Source organism: Pseudorca crassidens, chromosome 16 (genome assembly GCF_039906515.1).
Source record: "Pseudorca crassidens isolate mPseCra1 chromosome 16, mPseCra1.hap1, whole genome shotgun sequence".
Lineage (NCBI taxonomy): Eukaryota > Metazoa > Chordata > Mammalia > Artiodactyla > Delphinidae > Pseudorca > Pseudorca crassidens.
Window position 1 is genome coordinate 37,597,678 of NC_090311.1, and position 16,903 is coordinate 37,614,580.

The window sequence follows — 16,903 nt, forward strand, 5'->3', positions numbered from 1 at the left end:
AAGGTGTATCTTTATGTTCCTCTTACACTAGAGTCACCGGAAATCGGGCCTTCCCTTGTGATTCACACCACTGTCTCGTTTGGAGTTACATACTTGGAACACAGCACTGAAGATGTGCAGGAGTTAATCTTCCAGCAGCTGGAAAATATTTTGCCTGGTTTGCCTCAGCCAGTTGCTACCAAATGCCAGAAATGGAGACATTCACAGGTAATCAGAGAATCCAGTGGTATGTGCAGTTTTCTCAATCAGACCTGACTTTACTTTTTCTCATCCTTTGACGCTCGCTAGTAAAAGAAATTAACATGATCTTGGGAGCAAATATGTGTTTGCCTAATAAAGAAGTTTACATGCAGGTTTTATTATCCCGTTATTTCTCAATAAGAGATACATATAATTTTCCCCGATGTTATGTTCAAATTCTAGCATCTCAAGACTTATATACCCTGAAGATCTGGGGTTTCCTATGCAGGCAAGGCAGGTTATATATCAAAATGCAGCTGTTTCTCTGGGGTTTTTCTAAATCAGTACTGTGGTTATATAGAAACCACTATAACCTCCCAAATTTTTGCAATATGTCGAATTAACCTTGTAAGTGTATTTTGCTACCACAATTTTCATTTTTATTAAGTTCCCACTTTGGTTTTGACTGCTGCCAGTAGAGCTGTTTGGGGGAGAAAGATGAATACCTGCAACAGCTAGTTGAGCTGTTTTTTAAGGGTTAGATAAACCTGCTGATCGCTCTCCTAGTTCAAACTTAAAATCTCTTTACACTAAGTAAATGTTGACTTTTTTGAAAATCTCTGCATACTCCAGCAGAAGTTTGTGAGTATTCATAGAAAAAGTCTTTTGATCTGTAAACTCAGTTGTGAAGTCATCTGGGGACAATGGAGCAAAGGACAGAAGGAGAAAAGAAGCGGTGACTTGTCTATTTTTTCCTAAGATTTCTGAGCACATTGATTACCTGACTTACCAGCACTATTGATTACCAAAGCTGTGAAGCCTTTAGAAAAAGTGGTTGTGAGAAATTGCAGCAGATTTTGTTTATTTTAAAGGACTTTCCAAAATCAGAGGAAATGGTAAATTACTTCCTAAAATATTGCAGCAGGTCTATGTGTTTACCCATATCTTCTCAAGTTAAATTATACACTGAACCTTCTGGGAAAATATTTACTTAAACACATCATGGTCACTTTAAAAGACTTTACTTTTTCCTTTTAAAACAATTTTTAAAATCTCAATAGCTAATGTCTTTAAGTGATATTTAACTTAATCTTAAGTTGGCCTGAAAAAGAATACAAAGAAATAATCTTGTTGATATAATTTGAAGGTAGATATATTACACAGCAAGTCACTTCGCAATTTATATACATTCTTTTAGAAGAAATGATAGTTTCTGAGTTTCTTCTTGTGACTTCCTCAAAATAATTTAATAAACTGAAAAGATGGGTTAAAATCTACTTATTTCCTAAAATTTAATGTGTTAGTAGAAATAGATTTGACTTGCCCACAAAATGACTTAGTCAAAGTTGTGCAATATCACAAAATTTAATAAAAAAAATCTTTGAACACAAAGTACATCCAAACTCTAACAATGATTTTTATTACAATTTGGATGTTCTCCCTTGAAATTATCCCAGTACATTTAAAGTCATGAAATCTACATTGGCTGCAAAGCCTGAAAGGGAATAAGATGTCATTCAAATTTAGAGGTTTGTATTTTCCACTATTCATAGTACCTTGACCAACATTCTACAGAACATAACGTCATTATAGCAGAGATCTTACCTACATTGTTCAATAGAGAGAGTGAGAGAGAGAGATCTCCCATATCACCTTAGGAGAAAGGCTAATTAGTGACAGGTCCAGAGACTTAATAACATTTAGCTAGTTAGTGTTCAGTTATTATTCCTAAGAGAACGCTTCTCCAATGTTTTTAAAAGGTTCATCTTAACCCTTGAAATTTAACATAAATGTCAATTCACCCTTTTCCGTTGCCATCCCAGGACACAAGCTCTACCTGAAATGAATTCATGAATGTTTGTGTATAAATATGGTCTAATATAGTGCTTAAACTGAAGAGAAGAATGGTGTAGAAAGAGGGACAAAAAAGAAAGAACAGCCAACTGATTTTGAAGTTTCCCTCATCTCTGATTCCCCTTGCAGGAGAATCCTGCCCTTTATTTCTTCCAGCCTGGGTCTCACCCTTCATTCCTTTTCCTCCTTCCTCTGTCCTGCTTCACCCATACCTTCTCCTGTTCTTCCCTCTCCACCCGCTTCCTTCCCTTCTTTCTCACTGACAAACAAGTGATACAGCCCTTCAAACCCTCATTTTATAAAATCCTAGATAGACTACAGGACTGGGGTCCCTGCCTCAGGAAGCAGTGGGTGGTATGGATTCCCTATCCCAGGCCTCTCAGGCTGGACTCCCCATCTCCATGCATTTTATTTTTCTCTTCTTTTGTATCGCCTACCCTGCATCCTGGCACTCAGTGACCGTGGAGGGTAGGGAAGAAAAAAAGGAAGAGAGATCACAATGGTGAACACCCACATTGCATAGTGCAACAGGCCTGGAGCTGGGCAATTCAAAGATGTGATCTCATTTAACATCAAAAGTAGCCTTATGAGGTTGCTATTTTTAACCCACTACAGCGATGAGAAAAAACAAAGCCTCAAGAACATGAAATAAATTCCCTAAGGTCCCATGGCTAGTAATGACAAAACTAGTCTACCTGCCTCTCAGGTCCTTCCCTCCTCTTCACTGACCCTCTGTTTTGAATGGCTGCTGTAACAAATTACTGCAAGTTTGGAAGCTTAAAACAACACAAATTTATTATCGTACAGTTCTGGAGGTCAGAGGTTCAAGATAGGTCTCAGTGAGACCCTCAATGAGGGTCTCAGCTAAAATCAAAGTGTCGGCAGGGCTGTGTTTCTTTCTGTAGGCTCTAAGAGAGAATCCATTTTCTGGCCATTTACATCTTCTAGAAGCTGCCCCCAATCTTTGGCTTGAGACCCCTTCCTCCATCTTTAAAGTCAGCAACAGCAGGTCAAGTTCTTCTCATATTGCGTCACTCTGACCTTTTCTCCTGCCTCAGTCTTCCTTAAAGGACCCTTGTGATTACATGGGACCCACCTGCATAATCTAGGACACTCTCCTCATCTCAGGGTCCAGTGACTGGCAACATTAATTCCAGCTGTATCCTTAACTCCTTCTTGAGATTTAACACTTACAAGTTCTAGGGGTTAGGATATAGACATCTTGGTGGGGGGAGCCTTATTTCTGCGTAGCACACCCTTCTTTCCCCCAGAATTCTTTGGTAGATTCCTTTATGAGGCAGTATCTCCCACTCCTCTCATAAAACCTCTGGGGAGAGCACCAGCCCTTTAAAGCTTTCAGAGCAGCCACTTTAGGAACCGGCTGCTCTCTGAAAGAGGTAAGGGAGTGCTTTGTGGGGGGGCAGTTTTCTGTTTCCCTGATGATGCTCTTTGTGCCTTCTGCTGCCTCTAATGTCATATATCCACAGTGGCAGCAGGGGGGTGAAACATGGTTGTTCATTTATTCATTTGGTTAGTCGTTTATTCCATAAGCATTTAACGAATGCCTAGGACATGTCTAATACTCTGCCCATGGAATCCTAGAGACTAATCTTTGCTGAAAGCCTTCTCCTAAGACACTAAGTCAAATTTTTTGCCTTGAGTAGGATAACGCTGCTTTTTTGTGGGTGCTGCTTTTAAGGAAAGAGGCAGATCAAGAAAGAAGGCGTGTTTTAAAGACTTGGGAGCTGCTCTGTGCCTCCCATTTGGGGTTTGAATAAAACACTTGAGTAGGTGGTTCAAACAAACATAACAAAGCAATGGCATTTTTTTCATGATTCTCAGTTCCTCCCTTTTGCAGATATTTGCCTTCCATTATTTAAATGTTTATCCAGTTAATATAACTTGATGCCTAGGCTGTGATGCATTGAATTAAGATTTCTGTAACAAGTATGATATAGTAATCCATTCAGCAGAAGAGTAATAACTGATAACACCTTTCCATGTATATTGACAGGGGACACTTAATCAGTTTGATAACCCTAATACTCTCACCATTATTATTCGCTATGCCTTCCTTTGTTTCAAGTCTATCATGATGCCTTTCCCAAACTATAATAAATGTATGATTTGCTTGCGAGTTTAATGCTGATTTTCCCCCATCTTTCTGTAGTTCCTGAAAATTTCAGTGGCTTTTTCTCTCACTTAGCACATTCATGGATTACCTTATTTTTAAAAAATCACTGAATCTATTTCAAATACCAAGGAGATCAAGAGAGGAGTTTGATGGGGGGAGGAGGGTCAGGTGGTAAATGAATACCTTGGTATCTTTGGCAAAAATAAATGGATTTGGATTAGACTATTAAGCTTCTGCTGTAAAGTTAGAAATTAGTTATCTTCTATAGTTACGTTCTTTTCACTTGGTCTTTTGCCCTGAGACTGTACTTTCTCTCTCCTCAATGGCAGTCCTTTTATATTCTTTAAGGAGAAGGATGATGAACTCTTTAAGAATCTGATCAAAGCTATGAATATGAAGATGCTCATCCTTTCAAAATATACATGTACACATAAACACAAAATTGCATCTAATTATGAAAATTTATCAATATAAGCAACCTAAAAGTCCTCCCATGAATCCAGCATTAAGGACACCTGCTGTAAATGTTATACTCTATAACCCAAACAAATCAAGAACCCCTCATTAGCCCAGTCTTGTGTTGTAGTCTAAGAGACAAAATTCAACAACCAAAAGGAACGTAAAGTAATTCTCATCTTTACCAGTATCTTTTATAGAACTTTAAAGAATATCCAAAATTCATCATCCTTAGCAGTACTTTTTGAAGTTTCTCTTCTCATTCCTTGTATATCCCACTTCTAGAAGCTCCCTCAAATCTTTTTGCACCCTCAACTCTAGTTTTCCACAGAGTTTTCCCTGATAATTAGCCATGCAGGCTTATCTCTTTTTTTCTTTCCTCTCTTCAGCCTCCCATTCACATTCCTCACTTTTGACTCTATCTCTTTTTTCCCCCCTTAGATAAGTAAATCCTTTTCAATGCAAATTCCCCATTTTGGCTTCCTCAGGTCTTCCGCAGTTGATTACCTTGGTTGACATAGTACTGCCCAGGAGTCAGAAGGAATAAAAGAGAAAGAGGAAATGTGCAACAGCTTAAGGCCAGAATTTTCTTTAGAGGTTTGTGTTTGGTGTCTGGAGGGGGATGTGTACACAGAAAAGCCTGAGGTCACCCACATACTTACATTATTCCCTCATGAGATTAATTTCTGGCCGGTAGTGTCTGATTTCAGCATTGGAAGATCAGGTGGTAATTGATATTTCCATTTTTTCCTTTTCTTTCTTATGTATTTTCTATTTTATCCTCATTTTCTTCTCTTAGGCAGGTTGCAACTGAAAAGCAGGGACTGACTGATTGTATGAATATACCAAAATTATGAATCCAAATGACTGCCCCCTTCAACACAGTCAGTCACCCTAATGAGCCACACCCTTATTTTAACAAGGTCAGGCATCTCTTTCAGAGCCAGACACATATTCCTCAGCATGTAATCAGTTGAATCATGTCTTTGAAAGCTGAGCTTGAATTTAATGTTTTAGAAACAACCAAAGTCATTTGGACTTAAATCTTTTTAATAAATGGATGACCCATCTTGACAATTTTCTTAAATGTTTTTATAGAACTAAAGAAATATAGCTCTTTGTATTTAATCTGTTTTAACGTGTCTAGTAAGCTGATTCTAAAAGCTGCTACCCCTAAAAGACATTCGCCAGTGCATCACTACAGTTTTAACCATAAGGCCTTCTAGGATAAGTGCTTTGAAAGACAATAATCAGTTGTGTTTATCAGTTAAATACATTAGATGTTTTGTTTTGTAATTTATTTCTAGGATAAAATCATGCTCTTTTGGTCATTCTGCCACTAAGACTTTTCTCCCATATTTGTGTCTTGTAATTCCTGGATTTTTGATAACGTGGTGTGATTATGATCTTGGACTTTGGAGTCAGACAGACAGTCAAACCTCAGCTCTCCCTGTGCCTTTGAGCAAGCTAGACTGTAACTCTAAGCCTCAGGGCCCCATCTGTAAATGGTACAACTGAACCTCCCTCATAGGGTTGTGGTCAGAATAAAAGGAGAGAACACAGTAGAAAAACTAGCACAAAGCAAGTTACTACAAAACTAGCACGAAGCAAGTTCTCAATTAATATTATTAAACAGGGGTAGCAAGAGGAGGAGGAGAGGAGTGATTCCATGGTTATTTCTTAGTAGATGAGCTCTGTGTGTCTCTTGCTCTCCTTTCTGGTACCTCTCTTCATGCCCACATGCTGTCCTACTTTTTTATTTTTTCTTACTCTCTTCTCTTTTCAGAGTCTCTGTCTTTTCTCTTTGTTTCACATACACAAATAGTTCTGGACAAGGATATTTCAGAAGGACTGACTCAATGCCAGGGGCTGTGACACTAAGTCATACCATAGGGACTGTTAACATCAGACAAGATGAGATAAAAGTGGTGTATCCCTGTAGACACAAGGACAAGGAACTCTTGTCAGTTTTTTTCAGCTTATAGATTTTCAGCTTCTTGCCATTCATTCCGAAACTATCTTGTATGGTAATTTAACACAATTTATGACATGGGTCAAAATTTCCTGGCATGAAATTATGGCCACAAGAGCATTCTTGCCTATGTGCTGTAAGTTTATGGTAATATGGAGAGCCAAAACAGGCCCTTTGGGATCTATGGACTATGGCATGACCCAATCTACCAAGAGCAGGAAATCTAACAGGTGTCAGTCCTGAGCATTCCTTTGAGAATTCTCACCTCTTTCTCACTGGCACAGAACTAGCCAGTTGCTTCACTTTATTCTGAGGTAACTACATATGCATGAGATCATCAGCTGAGAAATCCTGATCATTGAATTAGGGATGTTCAGTCACAGTTTAATTGAAGTTTATGGGCAGATATTTCCCCTTTTCATAAAATTCCATATTATATGAGCTAGTCAACGCTTTAACACATATGAATTTAATTAAATCATTTTTTTTCAAGTACTCATGACAGGAACTTACCCTGCCACGTAGTCAGCATCACACTTTTTCAAAAAAGCTATTTTGAACAGCATTACTTTACAGAAAACTTTAAAAAGGAGTCTGTGTCATTTTTCCTGTACAAATGCAAAATATATTCATCTGTGCCCAGTATTACTACTGAAAACTGGGTGATGGATGTTATTATATGGGTGTGGACAACCTAAAAGAAATAGGCCCTTTCCCATAAAGGGAAGTCCACTTGGTCTGTTTAGAGTAGACATCAGTATTATGCTCTAAAACTAACAAGCTGAACTAAAAAGTTCAGTTAACAAACGCTATTTATACCAACATTAGAAATTAATAATATATATTCATCTTTTCATTTAGCATACATTTATTGAGTTCCTACTATGTGCCAGACATTATACTGGATTCTAAAGACTCAAAGACAGCTCCCTTCATTCAAGGACCTTCCCATATAATCGATAAGGCTGACCAATAAGCAGGTAATCATGATATGGTACAGTTTGTTTTAAGAAAGGGATACACAATGGACTGTGTGCACACAGAGCGGATTTGAGGAGAAAGTGGTAATAAATAGCTTCCTAAACGAACATGTTATTTGAGCTAAATCCTACAAGATTAAGTCAGAGGGGCAAAGGGAATGATGTTGGAATGATGTTCTAACATTGTGTACACTTTCCCAGAGGCAGGAGAGTGCAAGATACATTCTTGTTTTTCATCTTGATCTTGCCATCATCTGTTATAGCATTCATATAGACCATGACAATCTACATCATCATTTTATTAGACAGTGTATATGCATAATCATTCTCTCTCTCTCTCTCTCTCTCAAAAATGCCATTTATTAATCCCCTACTCTGTGTAGCTCACTAGGCTCTGTATGTAACTCGCTTCATCTCTACCCTGTGAAGGTTTATACTTCTTCCCCATTGCATAGGTCAGAAAGTTGGGGAGTTGAGAGCTCAGTGCCTTGTGTCAGGTTCTTCCACTAGGACGTGGCAAATATGTAATTCAAACACAGGTCTATTTAAAATCTAGTGTTTTTAAACACTCACTCTACTGATGGTAATTGAGATCTGGCTTTCCTCCAATTATGACACATTCTTCTACCATCATTCTGTTGGCTGCTGTCAGTTAGAAATAATAATTAACGTTTATACTCTGATTTTAGAAAGTACTTTTATACTTGTTTTCATTTGATCCTCACAACAATTCTGACAGATCAGGAAGCATCTTTGTTTAAATGAGGAAACTAAGGTTCAAATTGACTGGTTTGCCTAACATGACGCAATGAGTGAGCAGCACAATAGAAACTGAATATGTTACTTTTACATTCAAAAGTCCAAGTTTCACACTGTATACAAAAATTAACTAAAAATGGATCATAGACCTAAATATAATACCTTAAACTATAAAACTTCTAGATGAAAGCATAGGAGAAAATCTTTACAATCTTTGGTTTGGCAAACATTTCTTAGATAGCATGCAAAAAGCACAAACCATAAAAGAATAAATTGATAGGGCTTCCCTGGTGGCGCAGTGGTTGAGAGTCTGCCTGCCAGTGCAGGGGACACGGGTTCGTGCCCCGGTCCTGGAAGATCCCACATGCCGCGGAGCGGCTAGGCCCGTGAGCCATGGCCTCTGAGCCTGCACGTCCGGAGCCTGTGCTCCGCAACGGGAGAGGCCGCAACAGTGAGAGGCCCACATACCACAAAAAAATAATAATAATAAATAAATAAATAAATTGATAAATAGGGCTTGATCAAAATTTTAAAAATGTTTTTGAAAGGCAGTGTTAAGAAAATGAAAAGACAAGCCATAGACTTGGAAAAACATATATCTGATAAAAGACTGGTATCCAGAATATATAAAGAACATTCACAAATCAGTAATAAGAAAACAAATGGCCCAATCATTTAAAACTGGGCAAAAGATTTGAAAGAGCACTTCGCAAAGGATAGGTGTGAATTTAACCAAGGAGGTGTAAGAGTTCTACAATGAAACCACAAAACATTGCTTAAAGAAATTAAAGAAGACTTAAATAAATAAATAAAAGTTATCTCATGTTCATAGATCGCAAGACTTAATATTTTTATGATGACAATATTATCCAAAGTGACCTACAGATTTATTACAGTGTCTATCAAAATCCCAATGGCCTTTGCAGAAATGGAAAAGCTAATCCAAAAATTCACATGGAATTGCAAGGGACACCAAATAGCCAAAACAATCTTGAAAAAGAATAAAGTTGGAGGAGTTACATTTTCTGATTTCCAAACTTACTGCAAAGCTACCATAATCAAAACAGTGTGGTAATGACATAAGAATAGACATATAGATCATGGAATAGAATCAAGAGCCCAGAAATAAACCCATACCTGTGGTGAGTTGATTTCTGACAAGGTTCCCCAAAACATTCAATGGAAAAGGAATAGTCTCTTCAACATATAGTGCTGGAACAACAGGATATCCATATACAAAAGAATGAAGTTGGACCCTTACCTTACACTACATGCAAAAATTCACCTAAAATGGATTGAAAACATAAATATGTGAACTAAAATCATAAAACTCCTAGAAGACAACATAGGTGGTAAATCTTTATGACCTTGTATTCAGCAGTGGTTTCTTAAATATAAAACCAAAAGCATAAGTAACAAGAAAAAAAAGTAGGTAATGTGGACTTCATCAAAATTCAAACCTTGTGTGCACAGAAGGATTAGCAAGGAAGTGAAAAAACAACCCTAGAATAGGAGAAAATATTTGTGAATCACTTGTCTGATATGGGTCTACTATTCAGAATATATTAAGAACTCTTATAAATCAATAGCAAAAAGCCAAACCGTTCAATTTAAAACTGGGCAAAGGACTTGAATAGACATTTCTCCAAAGAAGATACAAATGGTCAACAAGCACATGAAAAGATGCCCACATCATTAGTCATTAAGGAAACACAAACTAAAACCAAATGAGATACCATTTCACAACCACTAAGATGGCTATAATTTTTTTAAAAAACGAAAAATAAGTGCTGGTAAGGATATAGAGAAATTGGAATGCTCGTACCTTGCTGGTGGGAATATAAAATGGTTTAGCCACTGTGGAAAACAGTTTGGCAGTTCCTCAATAAAACAAACATAGAATTACAGTATGATCAATCTATTCCAATACTCGGTATAAACCCAAAAGAATTGAAAACGTGTTCACATAAAACTGTATACACAAATGTTCACAACAGCATGATTCACAATAGCCAAAGGTAGAAACAAGCCAACTGATGAATGGATAAATATAATGTGGTATACTCATAAGATGGAATACCATTCAGCCATAAAAAGCAATGAAGTTGGTACATGCTACAGAATGGGTGAACCCTGAAAATGTTATGCTAAGTGAAAAAAACCAGACACAAAGGCCTCATCTTGAATGATTCCATTTATGTGAAATATCCAGAAAAAGCACATTCATAGAGACAGAAAATAAATGTTTGCCAGTGACTACTAATGATAAATTTCATGTTACATGTATTTTACCACCCACAAAAAAAAAGAAGAGATGTGGATGGCAAGCAAGCACACAAAAATATGCTGAACATCATTGGTCCTTGGGGAAATGCAAATTAAAATGATAATGAGATACCATGGCACACCTACTAGAATGGCTCAGATCAAAAATTCATCCCCAAATGCTGGCGGGGATGTGGAGCAACTGGAATTCTCATCTATCACCGTGGGAGTGCAGCAGGGCATGGCCCCTTAGGAAAAGAGTTTCACAGTGTCTTACGAAGTTAAATATACACTTACCATATGACCCAGCAACCCCACTCTTAGGAATTTACTCAAGAGAAATGAAGTCATATATCCACATCAGAACTATATGTGAATGTTTGTAGCAGCTGTATTAATAATAGGCAAAAACTAGAAATATCTCAAATATTAATTACCTGGTAATGGTCAAAACTGTTGCACATCCATAAATGCAAAACTACACTGTAATAAAATGGAACAAACTGATAATATTTGCAATAAACACGAGTAAATCTCAGAAGCATTATCTACGTGAAAGAATCCAGACTCATAGGCTACATACTGTATTATTCTATTTGTATGACTTTCTGGAATAGGCAAAACTGTAGGGACAAAACACTCACGCCAGGGGCTGTGATTAGGTGAATGGGGTTAACTAAAAAAAGAGGCACAAGGGAATTTGGGGGAGGCTGATGAGAACGTTCTCTATATTGTTTTATAGTGGTAGTTACACAGCTGTGTACGTTGTCAAAATTTATAGAACAGTACACATAAAAAAGAGTGAATTTTACTGTATGTAAATTATACCTCAATTAATCTGACTTTAAAAACCACTTGTTTTTTTAACCTCCACTATTGTCTGAGGAGCACAAGCATTGACCCTTTTATTTTCACAGTATTAAAAGTAGAAAGAAGGTTGTTTCTAGACCTGAAGATCAAAATGGCTGCAGTCTTTTTGCCATAATTTCAGAACCCAACCAAAAAGCTATTGGATCTGTTCAACATGAATGAGGACCAGACAGAAATAATGGCCATGCTTCTGGGTTGTCAAGAAGAAGGGAAAGGGAGTGGGAGAAGGGATGAAGAAGGATTGAATTAGTGGGAAATTAAGCAGCTGTTAACTTAAGTGGGGGAGAAGCAGTGATTAGACTCAGCTGAGTAGGAAAGATGATTTTTTTTTTTTTTAAGCTTCTCTCTTGACTCAAAATATAAAGCATTTTTGGCCCTCTACATCCTTGGAGCCCAAGCAATCGGATCCTTTGAGAGATTGTGATGCAACATTTATATTTAGATGAAAACGAAAGGATTCAAGTCTGTTAAATCACCTTGTAAGTAGGAACTGGTTTTTGTACCCTCACACCTTATAGAGTGCTCGGCAGCTACCAGGAGCACAACAAATATTTGAAGAGTTAATGAATGAATATACTAAAACTTGCTGAAGGACAGAACGACTTTCTATTAAATTAAAAACTTTAAAGGGAAATGTAATACGACTGTTGTTTTGTCCATTATTACTGCCACAGTACTATAGAGAAAACAGTATCTCATTCTTTATTGTGTGCTTGTTCTGAATAAGTCATCAAAGTAGACTGCTCCAGTGTTTTCAGGACTTTAAAAGACAGAATAGGTCTAAAAGAATTCAATGTAGACATCACCAATTGAATATACAGTTTCAGCAAGCTATGTCCTTTGCAGTTCGAGCCCGCTGAAGCTGCTACATGGATCGTAGAATTGATTCGTGGCACATTCTGCCCGCATCTACCCAATGTTTTATTAAAATAGCATAGACAAATACCAATAAAGAGAAAAGCTACTCTGAGAATTGACCAAACCACATCACTTTCTTCACACCTAGGGTATTGCCACCGATAGTAATTTTACAGCAGCTCTCTGTGTACCAGATACAGAGCTCTGTAGCCAGAAGCCCAAAATACAAGCAAACCTTTCCCTAAAGCACAACAAAGAAACGGGTTTATGAAATCACCGTTAAATATAATAGAACACTGGAGAGATGAGTAGAACAGAGGCAAGATAAGATGATGCACATAACACATAAGAACCAATTTAAAATGTACCATCTCTGCAGGAAATCAACCATGTGTTGATAAAGCTCTTTATGAATTTAAGTACTATAACATAATATAGGATTGAGAGCCTCAAACACGAGTGACCAAGAGGTACAATACTTTTTAAGGAAATATACCTAAAAATAGATTAAATGGTATCATCGGCACCCTGAATGTATCATTATTATCCCAGTTCTGAGTATCACTTATCTTCAGTAATATGCGGTATATAGTTAAGAAATAATCCTTATCAACACTTTTCTTAAGAATGTAACAAATATATTCCATATGTCTGTGATTTCTGGCTGTGCCACAAAAATCTGCACATGGGGAGTTGACTCTTCTAAGAAAGAATTTTTAAAAGATAAAATAATTAGACATAAATTGGCTAGGTCATCCAGAAAAATTGTGTTTTTTATCCTTTGTCACACCTGTAGCTTTCAAGAATGTATTTACCATCTCTGAGGGAAAAAGTTATTTAAAGGATTATTTAGACTTTACGTCTGTGCAGGCTCAGCGCAGTTTAGCTATAATCTGTGGAAATAGCATAGACTGTGTCACCATGGTCTCCATCTTTTGAAATAAAGGCAGACATCTGTATATCCCTTTATACACATGCATAGGCATTCACACATACATACTCATCTAGTTCTATTTTATACCCCTTTCAAGGTACTCTTTATACAATGGCATTTTATGAGATGAGGGTGAATTTTCTGGGTATGAAACCATCTTTACTACCTATCTGAAGTTCAGACTGATTCAAATATTCCTAGTGCCTTTGCCTGGACTCCACAAAACGTGAGCTAGAGATAGAGAATTCAGCTTTCCAGGAGTGATGACGTAAGTGTCAGCGCAAGGATTATGGACACCAGAAGAGTTGTTTCCTGGACAATGAAGTTGCTCAAGAAAGGAATTAGAATGGTGAGGTGTGATGACACAGAAGGAAAAAGAAAAATTCAGAGACAGAGAAACCAAGGGAAGTTATTTTCATAGAGAAAAAAATTCCACGACATTTAAAGACCACTTGAACACTGAGAATTTAAAGCTTTCAAAAGTTTGAATTAGTTTTTTGTTCGCCCGTGTACATACATCCTTTGAGCAAACATTTATTCGATACCTACCATGTACAATGGAGATGTAAATGGAGATGCTGGAAATACAAGAATGAATAAAACACAGTTCCCATAGCTTTCTATTTCTGAGGACTCAAAAGGCTTTTAAAAATCAAATATCTCTTACCAAGTTGTAATTTGGTGAGTTAAATGTAGAGGAATCAACGACATCTTACTGCCTTTTCATCAAACTCCAGAGGGACCTTAAAAAAAATAAGAGAAAGAGATAGACACATTACATTTTTAATTTGGCCAATAGAAAACATTTTGTACTGTTAAAAAAAATCTGTATTCAACTTTCATTTCTCATATCTCCCTTTCCTGTATCACAGAAATTTACTTAGGGGTCAGTAGTATTTTTCACTATTGACACCACACTACAGTCTCATCTTTTTCAGAGTGCCTGGACTAGTTCCCCATCTATAAATATGTAAACAAACATTTCCACTGACATCAGCATAAGTTATGGTCTCTCCTTCATTTATTTACATTTCTCCCTGTTTTTGTAAACAGGCATATATAGATGCTTATAATCAATGCCTTAGGAATACGGTAAGAATGGGAAGATGTAAACAGAGAATCAATACAAACCACATTTACCTTCTAGGTACTTGCAATTTGGAGGTAGGTATGTATTCCACATTTGATTAAGTCTTTTTCCCCCATTCCTATTTTTCTCCACACCTTTTATGATTACTACCTGAAAATTTCGCTTCAGGTAAACAAACAAAATGTTTTACCCCAGTTTCTAGGTCTATCTAGATTAATATTTGTATAAAAGGGAGGTTGTGCAAGTTTCTGGGAAGTAAGTTTTGCACAAGATTTTATTCCATTTTTTAAAATTACTCATCCACTCACCAAGTCCAAACTTAGGTTGTCCGGTGTTACCTGAGATTACTGATAGTTTTTCAAAGCCGACCTTTGCTTCTCCCGAACCCCTCTTTTATGGGCAACATTCCTCAGGCTGACAGAGACTCTGCTCTGAGCCACATCAGGCACCTCACCCCAGAGCAGTGGTTCCAAGCGTGTTTACTTCATGGACTAGTAAAATCCCTCTAACTATTTTGGGAACCAATATAATATTGCTATCTTTTTATTCTGCAGTTAAGAATTTAAAAAGTAAAACAAAGCTACAAGAATTTAATGCAAAGAATAACCCACCCAAAAATATGTAGTAAAGATATCACCTCATAACAATTTATAAATAGAATACATTTTGCTCTATTAAAAAGTTCATAATTCTTATTTTTTCTCTTCTTGCCATAGATTGACTTTTGGGAACCACTACCTTTGAGCTTTGCATAGGGGCTCTAAAGAATAAGTTAACCAAATATTCAATTTCTGCTGTTTATGTACTATGGCATGGGTTCAGGTTTACACTGGCAGCAGAGTAGAGGAAGTGAGGAAATGTATGAATCAGCTCCATACCATCTCAGGCCTCCTAGCTATTCATATTGCCCGTGTGGTCAGTACCTCACAAACACAATGGACAGGGGAAATGCCAACACAAAGATATTATTACTCAGAGCTTACCCCAATCAAGTTAGTGTGCAACTAGGAGACAATAAGATTTCCTTGAAATCCAGGGACAGTTTAAGGAAAGTCACCCTCTGACATTGGAATTGATTAAAAACCGATTCAAAAGATGTAGTGTGTGTATCAAAAGCACAAGTGACGGTTTAGACACCTCCATCTGCTGTCAAGACTCAGGCATACCCAAGTTTAAATAAAGTGACCCTGAAGAATGTAGAGCAACATAAGCAAACAATAAAATTACCTACAGTCTTTTATAACACCAGAGCGTTTTTTTAATGTGAATTCTTTCAAATGCAATTGAGAAATAGGAGGGCAGTAGTACCACAGGGGAATCGTATTGGTTTTGTACATGTTTACGTTTTCTCACAAGCAAACAAATATTTGCTTCAGCAAATATGAAAATCTTAAGTAAAAAACTGAAAATCTCCAGAGGTCTCTTCCTTTAGTGCCATAGTGGCCGCTACAGAGGCCTCAAGAACCACTGGGTTTTCCACCATGTTATGCTCTTCAGCAAAAGTGTAAGTGCTGATGAAATAACATTTCCCCTTTGGTAAAATGATGGACTGATGAAGAAGGCTATATCCTGGATATTTTTAATTTTGGTCAAATTGGTCTCTTCTAGAAGCAGCTTCCCCTCAGGACCTATTACATCTCAAAGGAGGAAGCATAAGCCCCAGAGTTTAGGCTGCAAAGATGTCCCTAGATTTAGAGGCTGGGAAAATGTTACTAATCTTGCTAGTCACTTTACTTTATTGTTTTTTTAGTGCTTTCAAAGTTCTTTAGGTTTTGAATTACCTGCACCAACTCTATCTTCCTACAAGTCCTGATACTTGTAACACACAGTTTTATAGAACTATGGTTGTAGCCAAAATATATGTATTTTATTTTCACCCAGCAGTCAAAGACCCGATGTGACCCATGGAAGGGCAATGGTCTAGAAGGAGGTTACTAGAAGGTTATTAGAAGGAATTGGAATTGAGCTTCCAGCATCATTAGAGGAAATGGCTCCTGATGTGATTCTAATTCTTGGCATTGAAATATCTCTGCTTTGGACAAAGGCAATGCATCAGACTCTCCTGGCTTAACGGGAAAAGCGGGGGGAAAAACAGTAAAGAATATTTAATTCTCTTATTTCTAATTACGTGTTTGCTCTGCAATCTTCTAATCCAGGATTGGTATATAGGATTCCTCTCAAGTGCCAACTCCAATTGACTGGTAGTGGCTGCCTGAAGCGATGAAGTGAGAAGGATGCTGAGGCCACTTCTGGGCTCAGTGGAGAAGAATGCCACAATTGATTAGTGATGTCTGTCAGGAGATACCGCACATGTGTCACCCCTATAATCTATGTTACAGTTGAGGAAATTTGCCTACTAAGATGAATGGTCTGGGCAGACAACAAGATTCGGTTCTGGAATCGGTAAATTTACCTTTGTGAATGAACAAATCGATTTTGTGATAACCAGTCCATCTCTGTCAGTTTCACCTGAGGCTGCTCATTTGGGTGAATTGAGAAAATGGAGGGTTTAAACCAGCAATGCTGAAGACCGTAGAAATCCTGACACTGA

General features: G+C 37.3%; 1 protein-coding gene and 1 long non-coding RNA gene across 4 annotated transcripts in view; one reads left to right on the plus strand and one right to left on the minus strand.

Moving 5' to 3' along the window:
* The window catches only part of RNLS (renalase, FAD dependent amine oxidase), a 270,242-nt gene that overhangs the window by 243,072 nt on the left and 10,267 nt on the right, over positions 1-16,903 (plus strand). For 2 of the 3 annotated variants that reach the window (XM_067710102.1, XM_067710103.1), the window contains exon 6: positions 32-207. In XM_067710102.1, coding sequence (XP_067566203.1) covers positions 32-207 — 176 coding nt within the window. Of the gene's footprint in view, positions 1-31; positions 208-11,809; positions 12,084-16,903 lie in introns of those variants that run through there. The other variant, XM_067710104.1, reaches the window with a different exon arrangement.
* LOC137209031 (uncharacterized) overlaps positions 1-16,903 on the minus strand; it is a 283,085-nt gene that overhangs the window by 128,050 nt on the left and 138,132 nt on the right. Inside the window, exon 4 of the long non-coding RNA XR_010935868.1 lies at positions 13,930-14,005. This is a non-coding gene — a long non-coding RNA (uncharacterized lncRNA). The remainder of the gene's footprint in view (positions 1-13,929; positions 14,006-16,903) is intronic.